The following is a 27,576-nucleotide window of genomic DNA, read 5'->3' on the forward strand; positions in this document are numbered from 1 at the left end:
AAAGTGCAGGCTTCCATACATGGTAGGAATGCCTTCCTCCAGACGAGGTTAATCTTTGTCCCTGCCCTGATGTTTTCATGCACGAACAGCAGGTGTCAGTGCTAGACAGACAGCAAGCCCTTCCCAGTGGCTCTGCACTAAAAGCACTGTCCGCGGGACCCGTAGCTGTCACAGGTTCTATTCCTGCTTTGGTAGAAATTGGGAAGGAGACTGAAAGTTGGTACTAGTCAAGCTTTTACTTTTTAGCGAAAACTGAACGTCTTTCAATAATTGGAGAGAGGTGTTCGGGAGATCAAAATAGCAGAAAGCATATGCGTTGGCAAGTTAGGAGTAAACATTGATGGTTCGAGCTAAAAGAGAATTTGAAAAGAAGCTGGCAGAGGCAAAACCTCATCATTAAAACTTTAAAGAAATAAACATATACGAAGCAAGAAGCCTGTGAGGTAGTCCGTCGGACTGGGGGGGGGGGGGGGGTCAAAGGGGCACCGAGTCATCGTGAAAAGACTGAACGAATTCTTTGAATAGCTCTTTCCTGAGTAGAGGAGATACCCGTGTAGGATGCTGTATTCAGGGGCGATGATTCAGAAGAATGGAAACCGACCACGGTGAATATGGAAGTTGTAATAAGCCAGATTGGCCAACCAAAGAGTAGAAAATCACCCGCTCCAGATGGTATTCACCCCATGTGACTGGAGGATTGGGCATTCGAATGGCATATGGCATTTAAGATGGACAAGTGCCAAGCTATGCACATGGTGGAAAATAGGTTCCATATTAGGAATTACCAGGTAGGAAAAGGATATGGGCATCATGGTGAGCAATATTGTGAAATCATCGGTTCAGTGTGCTACAGGGCCTCATTCTCACCATCCATCACTAGAAAAGTCTCACATGCCAGCATTTCGAAAGAAGAAGTAGTCAGAAGTACTCTGGAAAGTGCAGGCTTCCATACATGGTAGGAATGCCTTCCTCCAGATGAGGTTAATCTTTGTCCCTGCCCTGATGTTTTCATGCACGAACAGCAGGTGTCAGTGCTTGACAGACAGCAAGCCCTTCCCAGTGGCTCTGCACTAAAAGCACTGCCCTGTGGGACCTGTAGCTGTCACAGGTTCTATTCCTGCTTTGGTAGAAATTGGGAAGGAGACTGAAAGTTGGTACTAGTCAAGCTTTTTACTTTTTAGCGAAAAGAACGTCTTTCAATAATTGGAGAGAGGTTTCGGGAGATCAAAATAGCAGAAAGCATATGCGTTTGCAAGTTAGGAGTAAACATTGATGGTTCGAGCTAAAAGAGAATTTGAAAAGAAGCTGGCCTTAGAGGCAAAACCTCATCATTAAAACTTTAAAGAAATAAACATATCCGAAGCAAGAAGCCTGTGAGGTAGTCGGTCGGACTGGGGGGGGGGGGGGGGTCAAAGGGGCACCTAGCCATCGTGAAAAGACTGAACGAATTCTTTGAATAGCTCTTTACTGAGTAGAGGAGATACCCGTGTAGGATGCTGTATTCAGGGACGATGATTCAGAAGAATGGAAACGTACCACGGTGAATATGGAAGTTGTAATAAGCCAGATTGGCCAACCAAAGAGTAGAAAATCACCCGCTCCAGATGGTATTCACCCCATGTGACTGGAGGATTGGGCATTCGAATGGCATATGGCATTTAAGATGGACAAGTGCCAAGCTATGCACATGGTGGAAAATAGGTTCCATATTAGGAATTACCAGGCAGGAAAAGGATATGGGCATCATGGTGAGCAATATTGTGAAATCATCGGTTCAGTGTGCGACAGGGGCGGCGGTCAAAGAAGCAAACAGAACTTTAGGCATGATCGGGACAGACATAGAGAAGGAAAAGGCGATTGTCCGAATGCCTCCGTAAAGCACAGCGGCGATCCATCACCTGGAGTACTGAATGCACTATCCGGTCGCAGCATCTCAGGAAAGATAGAGTTGCAATGCCAAAGGCACGGAGAAGGGTGACCAAACTGAAAACGGCGATGGAATGACTCCCCTCTGAGGAAAGGCTAAAGACGTTGGGGCTGTTTATCTAGGAGAAGGCGATATATGATAGGGGTCTCTACAATCATGGATGGAATAGAATGACTAAATGTACTTTTTAAGAGAGGCATTGGTGGTTCAGTGGTAGAATTCTCGCTTGCTGGAAATGCAGTTCTGCTTGTCCTCTGAGGCCTCATTCTCACCATCCATCACTAGAAAAGGCTCACATGCCAGCATTTCGAAAGAAGAAGTAGTCAGAAGTACTCTGGAAAGTGCAGGCTTCCATACATGGTAGGAATGCCTTCCTCCAGACGAGGTTATTCTTTGTCCCTGCCCTGATGTTTTCATGCACGAACAGCAGGTGTCAGTGCTAGACAGACAGCAAGCACTTCCCAGTGGCTCTGCACTAAAAGCACTGTCCTGTGGGACCCGTAGCTGTCACAGGTTCTATTCCTGCTTTGGTAGAAATTGGGAAGGAGACTGAAAGTTGGTACTAGTCAAGCTTTTTACTTTTTAGCGAAAAGAACGTCTTTCAATAATTGGAGAGAGGTTTCGGGAGATCAAAATAGCAGAAAGCATATGCGTTGGCAAGTTAGGAGTAAACATTGATGGTTCGAGCTAAAAGAGAATTTGAAAAGAAGCTGGCTAGAGGCAAAACCTCATCATTAAAACTTTAAAGAAATAAACATATCCGAAGCAAGAAGCCTGTGAGGTAGTCGGTCGGACTGGGGGGGGGGGGGGGGGTCAAAGGGGCACCGAGCCATCGTGAAAAGACTGAACGAATTCTTTGAATAGCTCTTTCCTGAGTAGAGGAGATACCCGTGTAGGATGCTGTATTCAGGGGCGATGATTCAGAAGAATGGAAACCGACCACGGTGAATATGGAAGTTGTAATAAGCCAGATTGGCCAACCAAAGAGTAGAAAATCACCCGCTCCAGATGGTATTCACCCCATGTGACTGGAGGATTGGGCATTCGAATGGCATATGGCATTTAAGATGGACAAGTGCCAAGCTATGCACATGGTGGAAAATAGGTTCCATATTAGGAATTACCAGGCAGGAAAAGGATATGGGCATCATGGTGAGCAATATTGTGAAATCATCGGTTCAGTGTGCGACAGGGGCGGCGGTCAAAGAAGCAAACAGAACTTTAGGCATGATCGGGAAAGACATAGAGAAGGAAAAGGCGATTGTCCGAATGCCTCCGTAAAGCACAGCGGCGATCCATCACCTGGAGTACTGAATGCACTATCCGGTCGCCGCATCTCAGGAAAGATAGAGTTGCAATGCCAAAGGCACGGAGAAGGGTGACCAAACTGAAAACGGCGATGGAATGACTCCCCTCTGAGGAAAGGCTAAAGACGTTGGGGCTGTTTATCTAGGAGAAGGCGATATATGATAGGGGTCTCTACAATCATGGATGGAAAGGAATGGCTAAAAGTACTTTTTAAGAGAGGCATTGGTGGTTCAGTGGTAGAATTCTCGCTTGCCATGCGGGAGACCTGGGTTCAATTCCCAGCCAATGCAGTAGTAACCTCCTTTATTTCTTCACGGAGATGGTGGTGGATGCCTGGAATGCCCTTCCGGAGGACGTGGTGAAGACCAGAACTGTGAAGGACTTCAAAGGGGTGTGGGATAAACACCATGGATCCAGGAAATCTAGAGGGCGAGAATGAAGGTGGGTGGCTTGCGGGAATGACGGCTACTACCTGGAGATAATACCCTTATTCAATAAACATACCCACGGTTAATGTGACTGGGGGAATAGCACTTACTTACCACAGCGTATAGCAGCATGGAATTTATTTAATGTTTGGGATCTTGCCCGGTACCTGAGACCCGGCTTGGCCGTTCTGGGAAACAGGATAGTGGGCTTGATGTACCCTCTGCGTGACCCCTTGTGGCGGTACTTAACCCTTCAGCGTTTACCTTGATTTGAAATTTGCAGTGCTTACCGTGCCGCATGGAGAATGCGGGCATCGATCGACCAAGCATGGTGTGGTAATCGAGCACTTGCTTTCCCCCAATTGGAAAACGTAACGGCAAATGGAAAAGACTGTTTGAGCGGTAGCAGGGTTTTCTACATGTCACTTATTTTGTTTGTAAAAAATAAAAGGTGCAAAGCAAGCGCTCTACCATATGAGCTAATTCCCCTGTCTCGTGGGCCGCTCGCAAAATCATTACATAGGCTCTGCTCCGGACAATCCGCTTGCTCTATCATCTGAAAAATCACTGTCACTGCTCAAGTCAACACCCAATTCTCTGGAAACACTGAAGATGTCAGCAGAATATGGTCCATTTCCTCTGCCCTTCTGAATCTGCCTACTGAGCTGTCACAGTCCTTACTTCGTCTTTCGTCTGACCTCTCCGTCTTGCCCCGATGTCCATTTCTATCTGTCCCTATGAATGCTGGTATTCTGCCAATCTGTTGGCTCCTGTCACCTTTGCCAAAAGTATTCCAGTTTTCTATCACCCTCTCTGAGAGAAAATAATTTTATTTTCACTAAGCTTTCCTTCCTTCTTTTTCATAGGGTGGTCCCTTGTCGCCGAGCTTTGCTTTCCCAAGAAAATGCCAACTGCTGCTGCCACACATCATGCCGTGAAATAGCAACATGGAGAATGCAGGCATCGATCCCGCTACCTCTCGCATGCTAAGCGAGCGCTCTACCACTTGAGCTAATTCCCCAATGGTGGTGAGTGAGCCTGCAAGATTAAGGGAGATGCTTGGTTGGAGCTCAGCCTGCTGCTATAGCCCAGGATGGAAAAGTCACTTTTCCAGATCCTAGTTCACTGGAAATGCAGTTCTGCTTGTCCTCTGAGGCCTCATTCTCACCATCCATCACTAGAAAAGGCTCACATGCCAGCATTTCGAAAGAAGAAGTAGTCAGAAGTACTCTGGAAAGTGCAGGCTTCCATACATGGTAGGAATGCCTTCCTCCAGACGAGGTTATTCTTTGTCCCTGCCCTGATGTTTTCATGCACGAACAGCAGGTGTCAGTGCTAGACAGACAGCAAGCACTTCCCAGTGGCTCTGCACTAAAAGCACTGTCCTGTGGGACCCGTAGCTGTCACAGGTTCTATTCCTGCTTTGGTAGAAATTGGGAAGGAGACTGAAAGTTGGTACTAGTCAAGCTTTTTACTTTTTAGCGAAAAGAACGTCTTTCAATAATTGGAGAGAGGTTTCGGGAGATCAAAATAGCAGAAAGCATATGCGTTGGCAAGTTAGGAGTAAACATTGATGGTTCGAGCTAAAAGAGAATTTGAAAAGAAGCTGGCTAGAGGCAAAACCTCATCATTAAAACTTTAAAGAAATAAACATATCCGAAGCAAGAAGCCTGTGAGGTAGTCGGTCGGACTGGGGGGGGGGGGGGGGGGTCAAAGGGGCACCTAGCCATCGTGAAAAGACTGAACGAATTCTTTGAATAGCTCTTTCCTGAGTAGAGGAGATACCCGTGTAGGATGCTGTATTCAGGGGCGATGATTCAGAAGAATGGAAACCGACCACGGTGAATATGGAAGTTGTAATAAGCCAGATTGGCCAACCAAAGAGTAGAAAATCACCCGCTCCAGATGGTATTCACCCCATGTGACTGGAGGATTGGGCATTCGAATGGCATATGGCATTTAAGATGGACAAGTGCCAAGCTATGCACATGGTGGAAAATAGGTTCCATATTAGGAATTACCAGGTAGGAAAAGGATATGGGCATCATGGTGAGCAATATTGTGAAATCATCGGTTCAGTGTGCTACAGGGGCGGCGGTCAAAGAAGCAAACAGAACTTTAGGCATGATCGGGAAAGACATAGAGAAGGAAAAGGCGATTGTCCGAATGCCTCCGTAAAGCACAGCGGCGATCCATCACCTGGAGTACTGAATGCACTATCCGGTCGCCGCATCTCAGGAAAGATAGAGTTGCAATGCCAAAGGCACGGAGAAGGGTGACCAAACTGAAAACGGCGATGGAATGACTCCCCTCTGAGGAAAGGCTAAAGACGTTGGGGCTGTTTATCTAGGAGAAGGCGATATATGATAGGGGTCTCTACAATCATGGATGGAAAGGAATGGCTAAAAGTACTTTTTAAGAGAGGCATTGGTGGTTCAGTGGTAGAATTCTCGCTTGCCATGCGGGAGACCTGGGTTCAATTCCCAGCCAATGCAGTAGTAACCTCCTTTATTTCTTCACGGAGATGGTGGTGGATGCCTGGAATGCCCTTCCGGAGGACGTGGTGAAGACCAGAACTGTGAAGGACTTCAAAGGGGTGTGGGATAAACACCATGGATCCAGGAAATCTAGAGGGCGAGAATGAAGGTGGGTGGCTTGCGGGAATGACGGCTACTACCTGGAGATAATACCCTTATTCAATAAACATACCCACGGTTAATGTGACTGGGGGAATAGCACTTACTTACCACAGCGTATAGCAGCATGGAATTTATTTAATGTTTGGGATCTTGCCCGGTACCTGAGACCCGGCTTGGCCGTTCTGGGAAACAGGATAGTGGGCTTGATGTACCCTCTGCGTGACCCCTTGTGGCGGTACTTAACCCTTCAGCGTTTACCTTGATTTGAAATTTGCAGTGCTTACCGTGCCGCATGGAGAATGCGGGCATCGATCGACCAAGCATGGTGTGGTAATCGAGCACTTGCTTTCCCCCAATTGGAAAACGTAACGGCAAATGGAAAAGACTGTTTGAGCGGTAGCAGGGTTTTCTACATGTCACTTATTTTGTTTGTAAAAAATAAAAGGTGCAAAGCAAGCGCTCTACCATATGAGCTAATTCCCCTGTCTCGTGGGCCGCTCGCAAAATCATTACATAGGCTCTGCTCCGGACAATCCGCTTGCTCTATCATCTGAAAAATCACTGTCACTGCTCAAGTCAACACCCAATTCTCTGGAAACACTGAAGATGTCAGCAGAATATGGTCCATTTCCTCTGCCCTTCTGAATCTGCCTACTGAGCTGTCACAGTCCTTACTTCGTCTTTCGTCTGACCTCTCCGTCTTGCCCCGATGTCCATTTCTATCTGTCCCTATGAATGCTGGTATTCTGCCAATCTGTTGGCTCCTGTCACCTTTGCCAAAAGTATTCCAGTTTTCTATCACCCTCTCTGAGAGAAAATAATTTTATTTTCACTAAGCTTTCCTTCCTTCTTTTTCATAGGGTGGTCCCTTGTCGCCGAGCTTTGCTTTCCCAAGAAAATGCCAACTGCTGCTGCCACACATCATGCCGTGAAATAGCAACATGGAGAATGCGGGCATCGATCCCGCTACCTCTCGCATGCTAAGCGAGCGCTCTACCACTTGAGCTAATTCCCCAATGGTGGTGAGTGAGCCTGCAAGATTAAGGGAGATGCTTGGTTGGAGCTCAGCCTGCTGCTATAGCCCAGGATGGAAAAGTCACTTTTCCAGATCCTAGTTCACTGGAAATGCAGTTCTGCTTGTCCTCTGAGGCCTCATTCTCACCATCCATCACTAGAAAAGGCTCACATGCCAGCATTTCGAAAGAAGAAGTAGTCAGAAGTACTCTGGAAAGTGCAGGCTTCCATACATGGTAGTAATGCCTTCCTCCAGACGAGGTTATTCTTTGTCCCTGCCCTGATGTTTTCATGCACGAACAGCAGGTGTCAGTGCTAGACAGACAGCAAGCACTTCCCAGTGGCTCTGCACTAAAAGCACTGTCCTGCGGGACCCGTAGCTGTCACAGGTTCTATTCCTGCTTTGGTAGAAATTGGGAAGGAGACTGAAAGTTGATACTAGTCAAGCTTTTTACTTTTTAGCGAAAAGAACGTCTTTCAATAATTGGAGAGAGGTTTCGGGAGATCAAAATAGCAGAAAGCATATGCGTTGGCAAGTTAGGAGTAAACATTGATGGTTCGAGCTAAAAGAGAATTTGAAAAGAAGCTGGCTAGAGGCAAAACCTCATCATTAAAACTTTAAAGAAATAAACATATCCGAAGCAAGAAGCCTGTGAGGTAGTCGGTCGGACTGGGGGGGGGGGGGGGGGTCAAAGGGGCACCGAGCCATCGTGAAAAGACTGAACGAATTCTTTGAATAGCTCTTTCCTGAGTAGAGGAGATACCCGTGTAGGATGCTGTATTCAGGGGCGATGATTCAGAAGAATGGAAACCGACCACGGTGAATATGGAAGTTGTAATAAGCCAGATTGGCCAACCAAAGAGTAGAAAATCACCCGCTCCAGATGGTATTCACCCCATGTGACTGGAGGATTGGGCATTCGAATGGCATATGGCATTTAAGATGGACAAGTGCCAAGCTATGCACATGGTGGAAAATAGGTTCCATATTAGGAATTACCAGGTAGGAAAAGGATATGGGCATCATGGTGAGCAATATTGTGAAATCATCGGTTCAGTGTGCGACAGGGGCGGCGGTCAAAGAAGCAAACAGAACTTTAGGCATGATCGGGAAAGACATAGAGAAGGAAAAGGCGATTGTCCGAATGCCTCCGTAAAGCACAGCGGCGATCCATCACCTGGAGTACTGAATGCACTATCCGGTCGCCGCATCTCAGGAAAGATAGAGTTGCAATGCCAAAGGCACGGAGAAGGGTGACCAAACTGAAAACGGCGATGGAATGACTCCCCTCTGAGGAAAGGCTAAAGACGTTGGGGCTGTTTATCTAGGAGAAGGCGATATATGATAGGGGTCTCTACAATCATGGATGGAATAGAATGGCTAAAAGTACTTTTTAAGAGAGGCATTGGTGGTTCAGTGGTAGAATTCTCGCTTGCCATGCGGGAGACCTGGGTTCAATTCCCAGCCAATGCAGTAGTAACCTCTTTTATTTCTTCACGGAGATGGTGGTGGATGCCTGGAATGCCCTTCCGGAGGACGTGGTGAAGACCAGAACTGTGAAGGACTTCAAAGGGGTGTGGGATAAACACCATGGATCCAGGAAATCTAGAGGGCGAGAATGAAGGTGGGTGGCTTGCGGGAATGACGGCTACTACCTGGAGATAATACCCTTATTCAATAAACATACGCACGGTTAATGTGACTGGGGGAATAGCACTTATTTACCACAGCGTATAGCAGCATGGAATTTATTTAATGTTTGGGATCTTGCCCGGTACCTGAGACCCGGCTTGGCCGTTCTGGGAAACAGGATAGTGGGCTTGATGTACCCTCTGCGTGACCCCTTGTGGCGGTACTTAACCCTTCCATACATGGTAGGAATGCCTTCCTCCAGACGAGGTTAATCTTTGTCCCTGCCCTGATGTTTTCATGCACGAACAGCAGGTGTCAGTGCTAGACAGAATTTGAAAAGAAGCTGGCCTTAGAGGCAAAACCTCATCATTAAAACTTTAAAGAAATAAACATATTCGAAGCAAGAAGCCTGTGAGGTAGTCGGTCGGACTGGTGGGGGGGGGGGGCGATCAAAGGGGCACCTAGCCATCGTGAAAAGACTGAACGAACTCTTTGAATAGCTCTTTCCTGAGTAGAGGAGATACCCGTGTAGGATGCTGTATTCAGGGGCGATGATTCAGAAGAATGGAAACCGACCACGGTGAATATGAAAGTTGTAATAAGCCAGATTGGCCAACCAAAGAGTAGAAAATCACCCGCTCCAGATGGTATTCACCCCATGTGACTGGAGGATTGGGCATTCGAATGGCATATGGCATTTAAGATGGACAAGTGCCAAGCTATGCACCTGGTGGAAAATAGGTTCCATATTAGGAATTACCAGGCAGGAAAAGGATATGGGCATCATGGTGAGCAATATTGTGAAATCATCGGTTCAGTGTGCGACAGGGGCGGCGGTCAAAGAAGCAAACAGAACTTTAGGCATGATCGGGAAAGACATAGAGAAGGAAAAGGCGATTGTCCGAATGCCTCCGTAAAGCACAGCGGCGATCCATCACCTGGAGTACTGAATGCACTATCCGGTCGCCGCATCTCAGGAAAGATAGAGTTGCAATGCCAAAGGCACAGAGAAGGGTGACCAAACTGAAAACGGCGATGGAATGACTCCACTCTGAGGAAAGGCTAAAGACGTTGGGGCTGTTTATCTAGGAGAAGGCGATATATGATAGGGGTCTCTACAATCATGGATGGAATAGAATGGCTAAATGTACTTTTTAAAAGAGGCATTGGTGGTTCAGTGGTAGAATTCTTGCTTGCCATGCGGGAGACCTGGGTTCAATTCCCAGCCAATGCAGTAGTAACCACTTTTATTTCTTCACGGAGATGGTGGTGGATGCCTGGAATGCCCTTCCGGAGGAAGTGGTGAAGACCAGAACTGTGAAGGACTTCAAAGGGGAGTGGGTGGCTCGCGGGAATGATGGCTACTACCTGGGGATAATACCCTTATTCAATAAACATACGCACGGTTAATGTGACTCCAACATTGCTTTAAGACTCCAACATTTCAGTAAGCTTCAACATATCCGAAGCAAGAAGCCTGTGAGGTAGTCGGTCGGACCGGGGCAGGGGGGTCAAAAGGGCACCTAGCCATCGTGGAAAGACTGAACGAATTCTTTGAATCGCTCTTTCCTGAGTAGGGGAGATACCCATGTGGGATGCTCTATTCAGGGGCGATGATTCAGAAGTATGGAAACCAAACACTGTGAATACTGAAGTTGTAATAAGCCAGATTGGCCAACTAACCATGACGGTAATTATTTTGCCTTCCATCCACCTTTCTTAATGTGTGGAATACATATGGACTGCGCCTCCAGGATTGTATTTTTAAACAATGTCCATGCCTGTTGAACACTTAACCTTTGCAGCTGCTTTCATTTTTTTTCTATTTTCTTCGTTTTATCAAAGTTTCCCTTTTGAAAGTTTAGTGTTAGAGCTGCAGATTTACTTATTGTCCCCCTTCCAGTTATTAGTTTAAATTTGATCATGTTATGATCACTGTTGCCAAGTGACCCCACCACCATTACCTCTCTCAGCAAATCTTGCGTTCCATTAAGAATTAAATCTAAAATAGCTCCTTCTCTTGTTGGTTTCTGAACCAATTGCTCCATGAAGCAGTCATTTATTACATCCAGGAAGTTTATGTCTCTAGCAAGTCCTGATGTTGCATTTACCCAGTCAATATTTGGGTAATTGAAATCTCTTATTATTATTGTACTGCCAAATTGGTTATCTTCCCTGATTTCTCTTAGCATTTGATCATCTGTCTTACCATATTGTTCTGGAAAAATACGCAGTTTGTGCCCATGAAAAGGAGAATTTAAATTCCAAAACTACAAAGACATTTCTTTAGAAAGATCCGATTCATATATAAAAGATACAAGCAAAGTAACTCTGTCAATTATTTCTTGGCTGGATGATTCAAACAATTCTGTAAGGTTCAAAGGAGGAAACTGATTCCCTGCTGAAGGATTCACAGAAGGAGAAGATGGTAAAAAAGTTAACTTATTTATAAGAGGAGGTTCTTCAAGTGGAATACCTAGAACTTGATGAACATTGTTCTTTAAGGTAATCATCAGAAGTTCAGCCAAAACCTTTGGGAATTTCAAGATTCTACGATTAAACTGATGAGAAAAGTTCTCCATCAATGCTAACCTGCGAGAGATAATGCAGATGTCCCATATAGAAGAGGATTGAACAGCATGAATTTCTCCAATATCTTGTTGAACAGCTTCAAGTTGCCTTCAGTGTTCTTGAATAGAGTTTACATGCTGCACAGCCATGGGATCCAGTTTAGAGATGACCAAGTCCATCTAGAAACTGAAGAGGACAACATCTTAGAGAAATTCTCCAAACGTTCCCAGAGAGATTCCAAACTTATAATCATCAGCTTAACAGGCAGCTGGAAAGAGCTCTGCAACTGCGGAACTGCCAGGGAAACAGAAGCCACTGAAGAAGAAACCTATCCTCTTCCCAAACCGATGTTGTCAGAAGACAGAGAGGAAAAGACAGGACCAATGGCTGCAGTAGCACCAGAGACAATCAAAGCAATAGGTGAGGCAACACCTTCTGCTCCAACACCTTCTGCTCCAACACCTTCTGCTCCAACCCTCGCAAACACCAGCAGAGAAATACTTGCCGGCACTCCATCGGCATCATCAGTGAGCTTGCATCTATCGGCCAGCAGCAGAGACTCTTCCTGGTGGCTGAGGAAACCTCATCCCCTGGAAGCACCGATGTTCCCTCGTCGAATGCTGCAGTGGGGAACACACCACTGGGAGCTTCCAAGGGGTCCACAGCAGACGTGAAGATAACAATTGACTGCTGGCCAGGAGGTAAGCGAGATTCGGTGGGAAAAACCCTGACTTTCCCCTTTCTCTTCGGAGCCATAATGAGGCAAAGCAAGAAACTTGATGAGTGAAGAGGTGTACAGCAGTATGGCATCTAGAGACTCGTGACCATCTTGCCCCCAATCAGCCTTGATTCTTTTGACACAACTGCAACATCGCTCTCCACTTCGAAGGCAGAGGAGAGAGGGGAAAGGGGGAAAGGGGAATTATAATCAGACGACCGCCAACACTGGGCCCCGACTTTTTTCGATCCGGAGCACATATATACAGACATTAAGAAAAGAGTGCAGGACTGCTTCTATTGCCAAGTCCAAAAGCAAAGCATTTTCAAGCAGTTCAGTCTGAATTATCAAGAATACTATTTTTCACCCCATGAAATACTTGCTAGCAGTAATTTTGTTATGGTTTTGACAGTAGCTTGGTTTTGATTGTAAAGGGATGATAAGACATGGCGCTAATCTGTACGGAGTGGCAGTTACTACTATAAGAGACTTGCTGGGCAGATTGGATGGAAGGTTTGTTTTTTTTCTGCCATCACATTTCTATTTTTCTATTGTAATTATAAACACATCCTTTAGCAAGTATTTTCAAAGCAAACTTATGCATATAAGTTCATTTTGAAAATACTCGAGCAACTGGCCCTGTATGAGCACACATTCACTCACATAAAGTTATACCTCCTTTTCAAAGGGTGTATCTTATGTATGTACATTTATGCATTTTTTTTAATAATAAAAAACATAGACATGTAACCTTTTTTTCTTCCAGGATCACCTTCCCAGCTCTGGGGAGCTCTTGTCCAGCTCTTCCAAGGTGAGGAAACACAATAGTCTCCTGGGCTGTGGGTTGGGAGCAGGATAACCTGCAGGGCCAAACCAGAGTGAGAATACCCCAATATAATAAAGAACTCACTGTTCACACGAATGTTGTGCTCCAAAAATAAAACCGTTTGTTGATGGAAATTGACAACAGAATCTGAAGTCTCATTTCAAAATAATAAAAAATAAAATTCTCAAGACATTTCTTCAAGAAAAAAAATTCTCCCCTTTGCTCACTCTCAAATTGTATATTACACAGGCCCTTATCCACAGTCTCTTTCCCTTTATTATTATTTATTATTCCCTTTATTATTATTATTTAGTTTCAATTCAATTCTCCAGTACTCACAGAACATCCAGAACAATTCAGCAGTGATATCCTCTGAGCTCCATGGTAATTTCCAACTAGGCACAGTTTTCCTCCTGGTCTTCGCCAGTTCTTACCACAGTTGCAGATTGTTATCCAAATGCCTCACACTTCAATTAACCACTTTGCATTCCCATTTCAGGTTTCCTGGGATACTTGGGGAGAATCCCACCTGATCTCCTGGAAACACAAGCTGTATAACTCTGGAGAGGATGCCATCTAATATATATCCTCCTCAAAATACCACACTCAAGGGAGAGCCCCTGTTCCCCATGGGAAGCATATTATTTACTCTTCCATTAGTACCGGCCCTTAGGGGCTACACCTCTCTGTCAATCACATTGAACAGATCTACACCCCCTGATCCTTAGCTGAACATTCCACTCAGGAATATACCACTACCCCGACAGGAACATCTCTCTCAAGGAAAAACCAGATAGTTAACTTAGAATTCCTCCACCTCTTTACACCATACACCTTCTAGAGGCCTAGGGGAGCCGAATAATTAAGTGCCAACTGTACTTTAACACTATGTCCCAGAGCACCTCTCCTCAGTGCACGTAAGGGTGTGCAAGAAGAAACCAGATACCGCACATACTTTTCATATACTAAGCCCCGATCAATTTTAGAGCAGCCTCTTATGTGCATAAAACTGGATTTTAAGCATGTAAATGGTTTTGAAAATTACCCTCTTAGTGCACAAGACTTCTAGTTATTTAAACAGCTCTCTACGGATACACAGACCTTGAGCTGCATCTTTTTAACACAGGTTACACCTTCATTATTTAGTGAGAACAGCAAATCTTGGCTGGGTGAAATTCTGCAGGAACGGAAGCTGAGTGAATCAAGCACTGCGTGAGTTTCACCTATTCAAAGTGCACTCATACTGCCTTGTTCAATAAAGGCAGTTTCCATCAATAGAGAAAGAGAAACGCCCTTTCTATACAAACCCCGTGGTGGTGTGACTGAATACCGTGAAGTTCTTTGTGCTGCCTGACAAATCTGTTCTGTGTATTCCTCAAGGGCAAACTTTGCACTGTCATCTTTCATTAACGTTATCCAGATCGTACATCACTCACACTTCCAAGAAGACACACATTGGTCAGGACTTGACAAAATACTAGTAGTAATGGATCCTAACTCTGTTGCTGAATTTCTCATTTCAAGAAGCTCTCATTGCACTAGTCTGTTGTTTTTGACGTGTTGCTGAAATCATGCAGCATAAGGCAGAATACCCATGACCCTTGACTGAGAAAACTGATATTCATATCAATTGCCATTCAGAGAACCCAGCTGCTAAATTAAACTCGGAATGCTCACTGTTATTTTGAGGCAGGGCTAAGTAAACATTTACCATGCTGATCCTGAACGCTGAGTAGCCTGTGCATTAAAAGAAGCTGCTGCAAATACAGTATCATAACGGTAAGATTTGAATTAAAAATGTAATGCAACTTAGCTTTCGGTGAATGTAAAATATATATATATGTGTGTGTATGTGTGTGTGTTACCATATAAAAATGTTATTTATGGGGCTATCGGTCAAGAACACAGGTTGTTGGATCATTTTGAATAAGCAGCTGCAATAGTATAGTTATGTCATTTTATTGAAAAAAATACAGAGGTATAGGAAACAGTTTTTGGTTCTAATGACCGTTGTCCATATGGTATCTCCCATCAATGGCTTAAAACTAAATCGACAGTTTTCCCAGAAAAGTATTTTGTTGGATTAATGGGTTGGGTGGTTAATTGTCTTCTTCACAAAGCTTCACATCACATCAAAACCAATTGCATTTTCACAGTGGCTACTCTTTACTCAGAGCCTCTTTTTTCCTGTAATTTATGCTCAGTGCCCATTCTTTTAAGGGTGAGCTCTCTCATAGCTGCTAGCTAGCTGAGGAGGAGAAGGCTCAGTGGGTTACTGCTAGATTGCAAGCCCTTCACCTTTCAATTCAATTTTGTATGACCAGTCGATTATTAGCAGTGCGCTGGAAAAAGTATTTGGTTATCTGCCTTTGCTTAGTTTATTATTTTTAATAGAGATATTTAAGCAATCCATGCAATAGGTTTGTTTTCTTACATGCTAGGGAGGACATTTTAAATGACATAAAAATGCATACTCCTTTATGTAAAACTAGAGTTCCATATAACTATTGTGAATTTATTTTTCATTATGTTCTGGCCCAGGCTTCCAGCTCAATGAAAAACAGGGTTGGGATCTGGCACCATGATCTTTCATTTGCAACTACCTGGGGATCTTTTCCCCCCTTTTTTTTTATATCCCCTGCCAACTTACTTTAAGTGCAGTAACAGTCCTCAGCAGTATTTAATGAAGCTGGACTCCCTCTGGGACCCTGCAACCATGGATTCTAAATTCAGCCACGAGCTGTTGTGGTTGCACAATGACTAGGAATCCCTCCCCTCCCCCCTTCCTAAAGGATGTGAACATTTTTTCGGTAGTATCCCCAACCCCAGCTGACCGAGGGGGAGGAATCAAACCCAGGTCATTCTGCATGGCAGAGCACAGCAAGGCCAGTGAGCCACCAAGCCTGCCTGCAAATATTTATTTATCCATTGTAATCATTTTAAATGTAAATCTCAGTCTACTGCTTCAAATTTCTAAGATCTTAGATCAGGAGTAGGCTATTCTGGACCTCAAGTGCCACCAACAGACCTTGTTTTCAAGGATATCCACAATGAATATGCATGAAATTTAGTTGCATACAGTGGAGGCAGTGCATGCTTATTCATTTTGAAGAGCCTGAAAACCAGACTTGTCGGAGGCACACGAGAACCAGATTTGCCTACCCCTGATTTAGAGGATGGAACAATCTTGTCAGTTGGTAAGCTGAGAGTCACAGCAGGTTCAGTCATGAAAATGAAGTCTGTTGGAATATCACAGCTAAAGCAACAAAGAGTAAAAAAAAAAAAAAAAGAAAAAAAGAAATGAAAAGAAAACATAATCTTGTTTTGCGTGTATTTTCTGAAAGCAATATTCCCTTATTCTAGAAATGTATCCAGAGTTATGAGGCCTAGCATGTAGTGGGAGACATCCAACTTTGAATGAGGATAGTTATCTTCACATATATTTCCTGAAGTTAGGTAAAATGAGAGTTTCTGAAAGGAGAGGCAATTTAGTCTCTACCCCTTGTGAACTGAAGAGTTCTTAATGAAATGTTTTGGGTTTTTTTTCACACCTTTGCTCCCGTTCATATCTATGGGTGGGCAAGCCAGGCACTCACTCACCCTGGGTGCCAAAACAAGGGGGCCCTGGAAAACGGAGACGAGCAGGAGAAAGTTGCACACTGCCAGCCCCCTTGCATATACCTCCCACCCCATACACCTTTGCACCACTCCCCTTGTTCAAGCATAAAATACAAATCTGACAGTCAGATCTCTAGTTCAATAGAGTGGATCTCAACAAAGCGATGTCATCAAATGTTCCTTTTCTGCCTAAGATTTTTTTTAACCATAATCTCCCTTGGATTAGATCATTTCTACTGAAAGGCATTGCACTTCCACACTTTTGTTCCGGTTTTAGAGATATTGGAAATAAGAAAAATGCATGAAGGAAAAATGTTTCAGCATTTTATTTTGGAAAATATGAACTACTCTTGGACAGCATATTGTTGTTCAGCTACTGAATTCACAGAGAAAAGAGGAAGAGGGTAGGTAATAGGTTGCTTCAAGGTTGCCAGTTTCTTCTAAGAAAATTGTGTCTGTACAATTACATATCGTGCCCGTAGCTGTTTTCTGATACTGGCCAAAGTAAGAGTTTAGGGATGAATGGTAATTATTTTATCTGCAATGGTGTATTTCCCCAAATCCCTCTGAAACGGGAACATTTGTATTGGCCATTGCTGTAGTTTTCCAGATTTGTACCAGTTTCAAGTAAATTATGGGTAAGTGTCAACAAATATCCTCCTGAGTTGTTCTTCTATGGAAAATCCTTCTGTACTGAAAATATTAGCTATGGTTTGTATAGTTAGATATAAAGCTATTAAAAAACTATAAACTTCCGTTTGTAAATATATTGTTTTTAAATTTTATTTAGTTAATAATTGTCGAATTACACTATGTATTTACTTTGAGAATGTTGTTAGCTCAATATTGTTACTTGTCACTTTGTTCCATGTAACGCTCTCATGAAAAGTTTTTTGTTCTCTGGAAACCGGTGTGATTTGTAATTTCTACAAGAATGTCGTATATAAAAAAACCTAAATAAATAAATAAATACATTGTTGTGGTATGAAAACACAAAACAGTAGTGTAAAAAAGAAACAAAATATAAAATTGCTTTCAACATGTAGGGTACAAAAGCCTTGGCAGAGAAGGAGTTAATTTTATTATTAAAAACCCTAGAGGAAGTTTATGTGGGATGCTCCCATTATTGCTTCTGAAGGTGATAGTGGACCTTGCTGATTTATGGACAATAGAATATCCTCCACACTTCGGTTAAGAAGGAAAAGAGCGTTTCAAACACTGTGAGTCTGTCAGTGCACAAGTAACATTGTAACATAGTATTGATGGCAGAAACAGACCAAATGGCCCTTCTAGTCTGCCCAGGAAATTTTCTTTGGTAGCAACTGTCGCTCTGTGCAGGTTACCCCCCTGTATCTGTTAAGAATAGTAAATGCCACTTTGTGCAGGTTACCCCATGTATCTGTTAAGGATAGTAACTGTCGCTCCGTGCAGGTTACCCCCATGTTTCTGTTAAGGATAGTAACTGTCGCTCCGTGCAGGTTACCCCCATGTTTCTGTTAAGGGTAGTAACTGTCGCTCCGTGCAGGTTACCCCCATGTTTCTGTTAAGGGTAGTAACTGTCGCTCCGTGCAGGTTACCCCCATGTTTCTGTTAAGGGTAGTAACTGTCGCTCCGTGCAGGTTACCCCCATGTTTCTGTTAAGGATAGTAACTGTCGCTCCGTGCAGGTTACCCCCATGTTTCTGTTAAGGATAGTAACTGTCGCTCCGTGCAGGTTACCCCCATGTTTCTGTTTAGGATAGTAACTGTCGCTCCGTGCAGGTTACCCCCATGTTTCTGTTAAGGGTAGTAACTGTCGCTCCGTGCAGGTTACCCCCATGTTTCTGTTAAGGGTAGTAACTGTCGCTCTGTGCAGGTTACCCCCATGTTTCTGTTAAGGGTAGTAACTGTCGCTCCGTGCAGGTTACCCCCATGTTTCTGTTAAGGATAGTAACTGTCGCTCCATGCAGGTTACCCCATGTTTCTGTTAAGGATAGTAACTGTGCTCTGTGCAGGTTACCCCCATGTTTCTGTTAAGGATAGTAACTGTCGCTCCATGCAGGTTACCTCATGTTTCTGTTAAGGATAGTAACTGTCGCTCCATGCAGGTTACCCCATGTTTCTGTTAAGGATAGTAACTGTCGCTCCATGCAGGTTACCCCCATGTTTCTGTTAAGGATAGTAACTGTCGCTCTGTGCAGGTTACCCCCATGTTTCTGCTAAGGATAGTAACTGTCGCTCCATGCAGGTTACCCCATGTATCTGTTAAGGATAGTAACTGTCGCTCTGTGCAGGTTACCCCCATGCATCTGTTAAGAATAGTAAATGCCACTTTGTGCAGGTTACCCCCATGTGTACTATTAAGGATAGTAAATGCTTCTCCGTGCAACTTACCCCCATGTTTCTGTTAAGGATAGTAACTACCACTCTGTGCAGGTTACCCCATTTTCTGTTAAGGAAATTAGCTGCCGTTCCGAGCAGTTTATCCCCAAGCCTTATATATTAACAAAGCAATATTTTTACTGGGTGAGGAGGCATCTTGAAAATTCAGACAATGCTGCTTGATGACCTCTGCTTTTGACCTTGGCCATAGAAGCAGTCCTGTTCTTTTTCCCTCATGTCTGTACCCCAGACCATAAAAGTCGGGGTCCATTTTGGTTGTCCTCTGAATCCAATTCCCCCTTTCTGCCCATGCCATTCAAGTGGAGATCAATGTCAAAGCGGAGAGCAGTTGTATCAAAAGCATCAAGGTTTATTGGTTAAAGGTAGTAATCCCAATGCATATTGTTAAGGGTTGTAACCACCACCAAGCAGGCAGGCAGGCAAGCAGCCCTGCGGTATGTTGGCTGCCATCTTGAATGCCATCATTTACAACTTCCATCATTGACCCGGCAAGTTCTGGACATAACCTTCTAGCCCATGAAAAAGAAGGTGCTTATTTATCAGCTTGTGACAGTGAAGAAAATTAATTAAAAAATAATAAAAAAAAACAGTGCAGTATTATAAAGAATCACCTTCCCTTATAGATTGGGGGGATGGACTGCAGAATAATGAAATGTTTGTATGAGGGTAAATATTTGTTTCCTGCATAAAAATGCAGGAAACACATATTTACCCTCCCCTTCATGCCCTGGATGCAGGAAAAAGGATGTAGGTGGTTTTGCAGCATGTGCACTTATTCCCATGTAAAAAAAAGCGGGTAAAGTTAGATTGGGGAGTGAAAGTGCATGCAGAGATTTCATTTTCACACAGCTGTCATGGTCTGGCAGGCTGGGATCAGGGATTACTCCTACAGGAGTGGCATAGGACTGCAGAACAGGACTGGAGATGGTCTTCTGCCTGGACCAGCCACCGACCATGCAGGTTGAGCCCCTTGGGTTATGATGACCGGCAGATCTTAGCTGGAACAGGAGATAGGGTGGATCTTGGAAGCAGGCAAGGCTGGAGACAGGCAGGGCTGGAAACACAGATTGCAACCAAGTACAAGGCCTAGGATGAGAGTCAGGGCCAGAACTGAAGGTAATGCAAACAAGGGCTTGACTGGGCCAGTCAGGACGAGAACTGAACTGGGCAGAACAGGACAAGGTCTGGACTGTACAGGACAGGATAAGACTTGATGGGACAGGACAACGACAGGATTAGAGCAGGCAAACTATAAACAAGAAGGCCAAAACAAGCCATGAGGCTAGGCTAGGCAAACCTAGAAGGCCACTGAAGAATTTGTGGATCCTTCGGTGGAGTTAACACCCTCTTTAGAAGAGGTCACAATTTTGGTGTTCAGCAATTTAAATGAACTGCTGTACAACAAAATGGTGACTTCCACTGAGAGGGAGGCGCTGCAGTTTATTAACTCTGGTGCATCCCAAGTGGATGCCATCATTTTAAAGAATAAGAAACAAGGTGCTGCGAGGCTTGGGCACCAGCTTCTGGACCTGGGCCAAGGACCTAGCATTGGATCTGGGTCTGGGCCAAGACCCCGCTGTCGAGTCCTGGCCTCTGGGTGGGTCCTGGTTTTGGGCCTGCATTTGGTCTGCAAGTTCATATCCCTTAATGGATCAGGTAAGTGGGGACCAAGAAGCTTCCTGGCCCTGGCAAAATCTTTGGGGTCTCAGATGACTTTTTTTTGTTTGTTTGTTTTCAAATTGAAATGTGAAAACCAACAAAATTTCATTTGATTTTCAATCGTTTCATTTTGAGCATGAAATAAAACAAAATAGGAAATTATTTCTTTTCTCCTAAATGCACATCTCTATCCTGTGCAATTATGTTCACTGCAGCTCAAAAAAAGATATAGCTAAACTGGTAAACATACAGAGAAGGGCAACCAAAATGACAAAGGGAATCAAACAGCTCTCCTTTAAGGAAAGGCTAAAGAGGTTAGGGATCTTGAATTTGGAGAAAAGAGAGCTCAGGGGGGCTATGATAGAGGTCTATAAAATCATAATTGGAAAAGAAAGGGTAAATGCAAATTGGTTGCTTACTTTTTCCAGAAATCCAAGCATTCGGGGACACTTGATGAAGTTAGTAAGTAGCACATTTAAAATAAATCAGAGAAAATATTTTTTCACTCAGTGCACAATTAAGCTCTGAAACTAATTGCCAGAGGATGTGGTAAAGGCAGTTAACGTAAATGGGTTTAAAAGAAATTGGGACAAGTTCTTGGAGGAAAAGTCCATACACCATTACTAATCAGGTAGACCTGAGGAAAGCCACTGCTTATCCATGGGTGTTAGCAGCAGAGAATCTTTTTACTGTCTGGGATCTTGGCAGGTACTTGTGATCTGGATTGGCCACTCTTGGTCAGTCAAAATCATAATGGCAATTCTTATGTTCTTTTTTAGCAGGAACAATTTTGCTTTAAAAGTATATGAACAGATTTGTAACCATGAACTTTTCCCTTCCCTAACTTCAACAACACCATCACTGCTCTCAATGTGGCTAAAAGTCTTCACATTGTTCAGGACTTTTAGCCAAATTCTGAGTGGACAGTGTTCAGACAGCCAATTTATGTGGCTAAAACATTTTTTATCTGCATAAATCACTTTGAAAATGTGCAGATTTTGCACCAGTGAAGGCGGTTTGAAGATTGCTCTGCTTTTACTTAGTTTTTAAAAGCATTGGGAGGGGAATTTTGAATGGGGTATGTAACTCAGCATAGACATGCAGATGTAGGTGCAGGGAGGCAGGTATTTTATAAAGTTGGCATATCTCATTTATGAAAATGTTTACTTGTGTGTGTACTCCCAAGCACCAATTCATTGAGACCTCTATCCGCTGACCCAGACCTCCATCGCTTTACCCAGGCCATTCACCACTTGCTTCAGTCCCCACCACAAAAAATGCAGACAAAAGAGATGTCAGATTGAATTTCCATGACTTAATTAACAAGTGTAACATGTATATGCAGATTTTACATGCACAAACCCCATGTAAATTTTTGAAAATTCACCCCTTCATGTACTGGTCGCTCGGTGCCCGGATATACAGCACCTCATTGTTTCATTTTTAGCAGAAGGAAATATGATGTAGTTGAAATAAACAAACCTAAGTAGATGGTCTTCATGCTGTTTTATTTAACACTTCAAATCAAGATGGCAATTCACAATGCATATTATTTATTTATTTTGACATTTTAAATACCGTCATTCCATGTGATCACAACAGTTTAAAAGAATGACATTCATAGTATAAATCAGTAAATAATGACAGATTACATAGGAAGTATTCATTACCAGATATTAACGTCTATCAATTGCATATTAATTAAAGATCAAGGACATAAAACGTGAAGCTCAAAAATAAAATAAAATACATTTCACATATTATTCTGTATTTTGTATTTGTATTGATATTCTTACAATCTTTCATGTATCAATTACAATTAGTATCTCTCGTCCTTCTTTTTATAGTAGATCTCTACATTCTGATGTCTTGTTAGGTTTATGCATTTTTGAATAGCTATGTTTTTAGTTCATATTTAAATCTCTTTCAATCTGGTATCACACGTAGCACTTCAGGACAGGTAAAGAATTCCAAAGTTTTGGTCCCGCTGTGGAAAACACACAATCTCTTACCTGTGTCACGTGTGTGCTCCATATTGTTGGATTAGCCAGTAGTTCTTTATTTTGGGATCTTGGTGTTCTCTGTGGTGTGTATGGCTGTAATGTCACATCTATCATACCGGTGTTACTAGAATGAATGATTTTGAATATTAGCATTTATACTTTCAAATTGATTTTGGATTGTACTGGCATCCAGTGTAGAGAAATTAGCAAGGGTGTAATGTGATTGAATTTCCCGGAGCCTAACAAGAACCTTGCTGAGGCATTTTGTAGTATCTGTAATGGTTTTAAGAGGCATGCGGGAAGACTGAGAAATAAGGAGTTACAGTCATCCAGGTTTGAGAAAATCAGAGTTTGCCCTGACACGGGAACGTTTTTCACCAGGGAGGCTGCATCAGGAGGGTCAAAAAAGGCATTTAGCTTAACCACATTTAAAGATGCGAGCAAATTTCAGGAGTGAGTAAATATCTCATCAGCGCATTACAGTTATAATGCATCTTGAAACAAATCAGTGGAAGAATTTCAATGCAACGTTTTAGTCTTAATATGTCTTGCAACATTTTAAAATTTAACAGGATTTAACCTTGCACAATGGGAAATGCTGCATTGAAATTCCTGAAACTTACTCGCTTCTTTAATTGATGCTAAGATGAATGCCTTTGTCGTCCTTCTCAACGCAACCTCTCCAGCAAACAAATGCCCATGTCGGGAGACCTCTACCTGTTGTGAATTGTCCTTTTGATTTAGAGTATTAAATAAAACAGCTGAAGACTGTCTACTTAGGTTTATTTGTGGAACAATAGAAGTCTGTTCTTCAGTTACCATTTTCTTTTTTGGCTGTTATTTGGATGTGTAACCACTCCTGACTCCACCGCATTTTCTGTTAATTGAAATAAACACAGTTCCTACCAATGGTTGCAAGCAACACTATAAGGCAGTTTTCTCGGGAGAGTCTGATGATTTTTATATAAAGTATTGATGCAAATTTAAATTTTTCTTCCGGCTGAAATTGAATGGCTCCAAGAGCTCTCATTGTTTTCAACAGCACTCTGCGTGGATCCCCACCCCTGTTTGTAGGTGAATCCCTGAAACCCGGGTGAAGGCTTGCATCAGGCCAGATGGAATGTTTGCGCGGTGTGCTATGGAACGCTTAGGGACGACCAATCAGCCTTCGAGCAGCGAGGCCCAGCCTGAGTGGCTCACTTCCGGGAGAGAAGGCTCCTGACATTTTGGCAGTTGGAGTCGCGCTGAGGATGGTGGGGGACATCTCCTGTTTGGCTGGAGCTGTAAGGGGTTTACAATAGAGCTTAGAAGAAAAGTTAAGGCCAACAGGACTGAAAAGAGACCGAAGCGCAGGTACATTGGTTCTAAAAGGATTGCTTTATGAAAGGCTATTGTTGGCAATAAGAGCTTTACCACTGGTGATATTTTTTTTTTTTTCAGGAACTTTTAACAAACTCCCTTCTAATTGTGACAGACTCACCTGTGGAGTTTGGATTTCCGAGCAAATTTTACATTTTAAAAAGTATGCACGTAAATTACCACACACAAGTTATGTCCTGCAGAGAGGAGAAATATATGTTTGCTTTGAAAATGAATGTAACCTATGCGCAGAGGTACCACATACATTACCCGCAATTTTACACAGTCCGCCTCCCAGTGCATTAGAAGTTTATTCTTTTTAAAATGTTCATTATTGATTTATTTTCATGCAGTTTTTCTGCTCGTTCTTTATGTGGTTCAGTTTCCTCATTCAGCTATTTCATTTAACAGGAATGCAGATATTATAAATTAAATATTTCAAAAAATGAAGCTGGCTCTTCACTCTGGTAAAAAAAACATTTGTACTTAAAAATATACAGATATAAAACAAATCTTTCTTATATACTGTGGTGGAATATACAACTGCCACAAGAAAGAGTGTAAGATGAGATTGCTTATTATAAGGAAAGAAATTCCACTGCTGTCAGAGTAGCATTCTGATCTGACAGGAAGAGCAACGCTGAAAGCCACCGGAAGTGGTAGTAGCGCACCTTGATCTCAGTAGCTGAAAGGGATTTGGTAAGGTGCCAGCTGGGTGGGAGGGTTAGGTTTGGAACTGGGGGTAAGGGGAAGGAGGTAGAGGAGGGGACATTGCTATCTGAGTTTAGCTAACCTGAGAGGAACAGCGTGTGCCATTGAAAATATCCAGACTATTTCTAATTTTAAGTTTGCTTGAGGGGCTTGGGAGGTGGGGACCCTCAGCCTAGCAGGGCCCTTTTTCAGAAATTGCGGTTAGAAACTGGGAATTTGGGCTGCTAGGCCCAGATGGCACTTTTTTTTTTCCTTTTAAACAATATGGTCACTTTTGAATATTGCTGGTTAAGTCTAAAATTATCCAGCTGCCTTGTAAAGCATTCCTTTGGGAATAGGTCAGGGAAGTAAAACAGCAAAAATGCTTGGCATTTCAAAAGTATGTGAACTGTTTTATGATCTTTCTGAACTGTGGCAAATTGTTTTCTTTTCCCTATTTCAGTAGGAGTGAAAGGTGGAGGCCACTAGTTGTCCTGACTCTGTACCTTGTTTTTTGGGGGGGCAAAATCAGCACTGTCCCCTTTATGTACTTCCTACATGCTTTTAATTCAGCTTGCACGTGCTAAACTGCATCTCCTTCTTCTGTCTTTGTTTAGGTAATGAGAAGAACTGAAGATGTCAGGCTTCTGGGCATCATTCTACAGAAAGCAATTTACAACTAAAAACGGAAGAAGCAAAATGGACAGTAGTAACAAAGTATCAATCACCGAAGAGGACAAAATGCAAATGAAGAAAGAGATAACTTTGTTCAACGGCATTACTTTAATAGTGGGAAACATGATTGGTTCTGGAATATTTGTATCGCCGAAAGGAGTTTTGATGCACAGTGCTTCCTATGGGCTATCCTTGCTTATATGGGCACTAGGAGGAATCTTTTCAATGTTTGGGGCGTTGTGCTACGCAGAGTTGGGGACCTCCATCATTAAATCAGGTGCCAGTTATGCCTATATACTGGAAGCCTTTGGTGAATTCATTGCCTTCATCAGACTATGGTCTTCCTTGTTAATTATAGAACCCAGTACCCAGGCGGTCATAGCCATTACGTTTGCAAATTACATCGTGCAACCAATTTTCCCATCTTGTGAGCCCCCATATGGAGCAGTCAGGTTGATTGCAGCAGCTTGCATTTGTAAGTAAACTCTTAATTATTATTATTATTGTTATAAAGTGTGTAATGTGTTTTGGTGCAGGGGTGGGCAAGAGGCCACCTTACAAGTTCTCCTCTGCAGCAGGGGCCGGGGAGGGGAATGGCTTTCTTGAGAGTCCTCAAGAGGGAGAGGTGGGAGGGAGTCCTCCTTTGGGGGCTCTTCAAGTAGGGATGGTTCCCCTTTGGCAATGAGACCCCGAAACATTGCGAAAGGAGCAAAGCAGCAGCAGAGAGAGTAATACAGAATCACTTTACAAAAGCCAGCAGTATTTTTGAGAGCGTGGCACCAACAGTGACTTGACCCCCACAAAGCACTGAGATACGGGCAATTAAGCAGATAGAGTGACCATAATACCCCGAGACTCAGAGAGAGGAACAAAATAGCAGCCGATCTGGCATGCAGAGCCACCCGCCAAACAAGTCCATCCCCATGCTAGCAGTTCATCTATTTTTCTAAAGTAATAGTGTTGTACATAAAGAGGTGGATTTTAAAAGACATGCGAGTGCACATCCGTGTATGCGCGGTTCTCGGCGTGCGCACATGGACGCGCCAATTTTATAACAGGTGAGCGCCAACGCATGCATGTTATAAAATCCGCTACCCACTCGCACGCGCGCGGCCAATTTTATATTGGCAAGCGCAGGTGCGTGTGGGTGGCAACTCGCACGCGCAAGGGGAGGATTTTTAAAAAATTGTGCAGTGACGCAATTCAGCCTTTGCACAGAACCCTCCCAGTCCACTACAATAAAGGAGCAGACTGGGAGGGAACTTCCCTAACCCCCTGCCTATACCTACAGTACCTGAATGTAATCCACTTTGAAGCGCTGAAAAAAAGTGTGAAAAGCGGAATATAAATCTAAATAAAGAAATACTCTGCCTCCTTTTTCCCCTCTCCTCTCCTCTCCTCCCCAACCCCTAAAACCCCTCTTCCTACCTTTTTTCTTTTTCTTTTGGAACTTACTTTATCTGAATACATGAAGTAAGTTCTGTGTGCCGGCTGCCGGCTGCCGGCGCACATTTCCCCAGAACAGGGCCTAATGGCTGCTATCCCAGCCGGCCTAACAAGCCCCATCCTGCACCCGCCATGCCCCATCCTGCCTCCGTCTTGCCCAGACCTCACCCACAGCCTGCCCCTTTTTAACAACCCGGCACTTCCACACATACCAGGAGATAACACTCGTGGCTGGGCCATTTTTAAAATGTGTTCGTCATGTGCGTGGCCCAGCCACACATGTATCCCCTGGTTTCTGCTCACGCCAGCGTTTGAAAATTCAGCCATTACTGCACCATAATACCATATGATACAATATAAGCAGTTTTAAAGAATTTGCTGCACTAGTCACAAATAGCTGTACATGGCCCTTTTCTAATATTAGACAGCTATAACCCATCAGCAGGAGAGAGACATACCCCAGATGGTATGCGGGCTGCAGACAGCATGGGTGGTTGTTTCTCTCTTTCCTTCTTCTCCCCAGATGGTGAAAGAAAATTGTCCTCATTCATTGTCACTCCCAAGAAAGTTCTGTGGGGACTAGAGAGAAGTTCTACATTGGCTAACAGGTGAATTTTCAAAGGAGTTACTCTTGTAAATGCAACATACTATTGTAGCAATTTTCAAAAGCCATTTACATGG

General features: G+C 43.5%; 1 protein-coding gene and 6 non-coding genes across 9 annotated transcripts in view; 5 read left to right on the forward strand and 2 right to left on the reverse strand.

Moving 5' to 3' along the window:
• Positions 1 to 3,454: 3,454 nt before the first annotated feature.
• On the forward strand, positions 3,455 to 3,525 carry TRNAG-GCC. Its single transcript has one exon. It is a non-coding gene; the product is annotated as a tRNA-Gly (tRNA).
• A 1,086-nt stretch (positions 3,526 to 4,611) lies between these two features.
• Positions 4,612 to 4,684, reverse strand: TRNAA-AGC. Its single transcript has one exon. It is a non-coding gene; the product is annotated as a tRNA-Ala (tRNA).
• A 1,403-nt stretch (positions 4,685 to 6,087) lies between these two features.
• On the forward strand, positions 6,088 to 6,158 carry TRNAG-GCC. The gene has a single exon. It is a non-coding gene; the product is annotated as a tRNA-Gly (tRNA).
• A 1,086-nt stretch (positions 6,159 to 7,244) lies between these two features.
• TRNAA-AGC lies at positions 7,245 to 7,317 on the reverse strand. Its single transcript has one exon. It is a non-coding gene; the product is annotated as a tRNA-Ala (tRNA).
• A 1,402-nt stretch (positions 7,318 to 8,719) lies between these two features.
• On the forward strand, positions 8,720 to 8,790 carry TRNAG-GCC. The gene has a single exon. It is a non-coding gene; the product is annotated as a tRNA-Gly (tRNA).
• A 1,322-nt stretch (positions 8,791 to 10,112) lies between these two features.
• On the forward strand, positions 10,113 to 10,183 carry TRNAG-GCC. The gene has a single exon. It is a non-coding gene; the product is annotated as a tRNA-Gly (tRNA).
• A 4,521-nt stretch (positions 10,184 to 14,704) lies between these two features.
• SLC7A13 (solute carrier family 7 member 13) overlaps positions 14,705 to 27,576 on the forward strand; it is a 147,402-nt gene continuing 134,530 nt past the window's right edge. Inside the window, exons 1-2 of one of the 3 annotated variants that reach the window (XM_029591621.1) lie at positions 14,705 to 14,843; positions 25,392 to 25,924. In XM_029591621.1, the coding sequence (XP_029447481.1) occupies positions 25,411 to 25,924 (514 nt within the window). In that variant the 5' untranslated portion in view covers positions 14,705 to 14,843; positions 25,392 to 25,410. Of the gene's footprint in view, positions 14,844 to 16,942; positions 17,087 to 23,814; positions 24,079 to 25,391; positions 25,925 to 27,576 lie in introns of those variants that run through there. The other 2 variants (XM_029591623.1, XM_029591622.1) reach the window with 2 other exon arrangements.

Source organism: Rhinatrema bivittatum, chromosome 2 (genome assembly GCF_901001135.1).
Source record: "Rhinatrema bivittatum chromosome 2, aRhiBiv1.1, whole genome shotgun sequence".
In the NCBI taxonomy this organism is placed as follows: Eukaryota; Metazoa; Chordata; class Amphibia; order Gymnophiona; family Rhinatrematidae; genus Rhinatrema; species Rhinatrema bivittatum.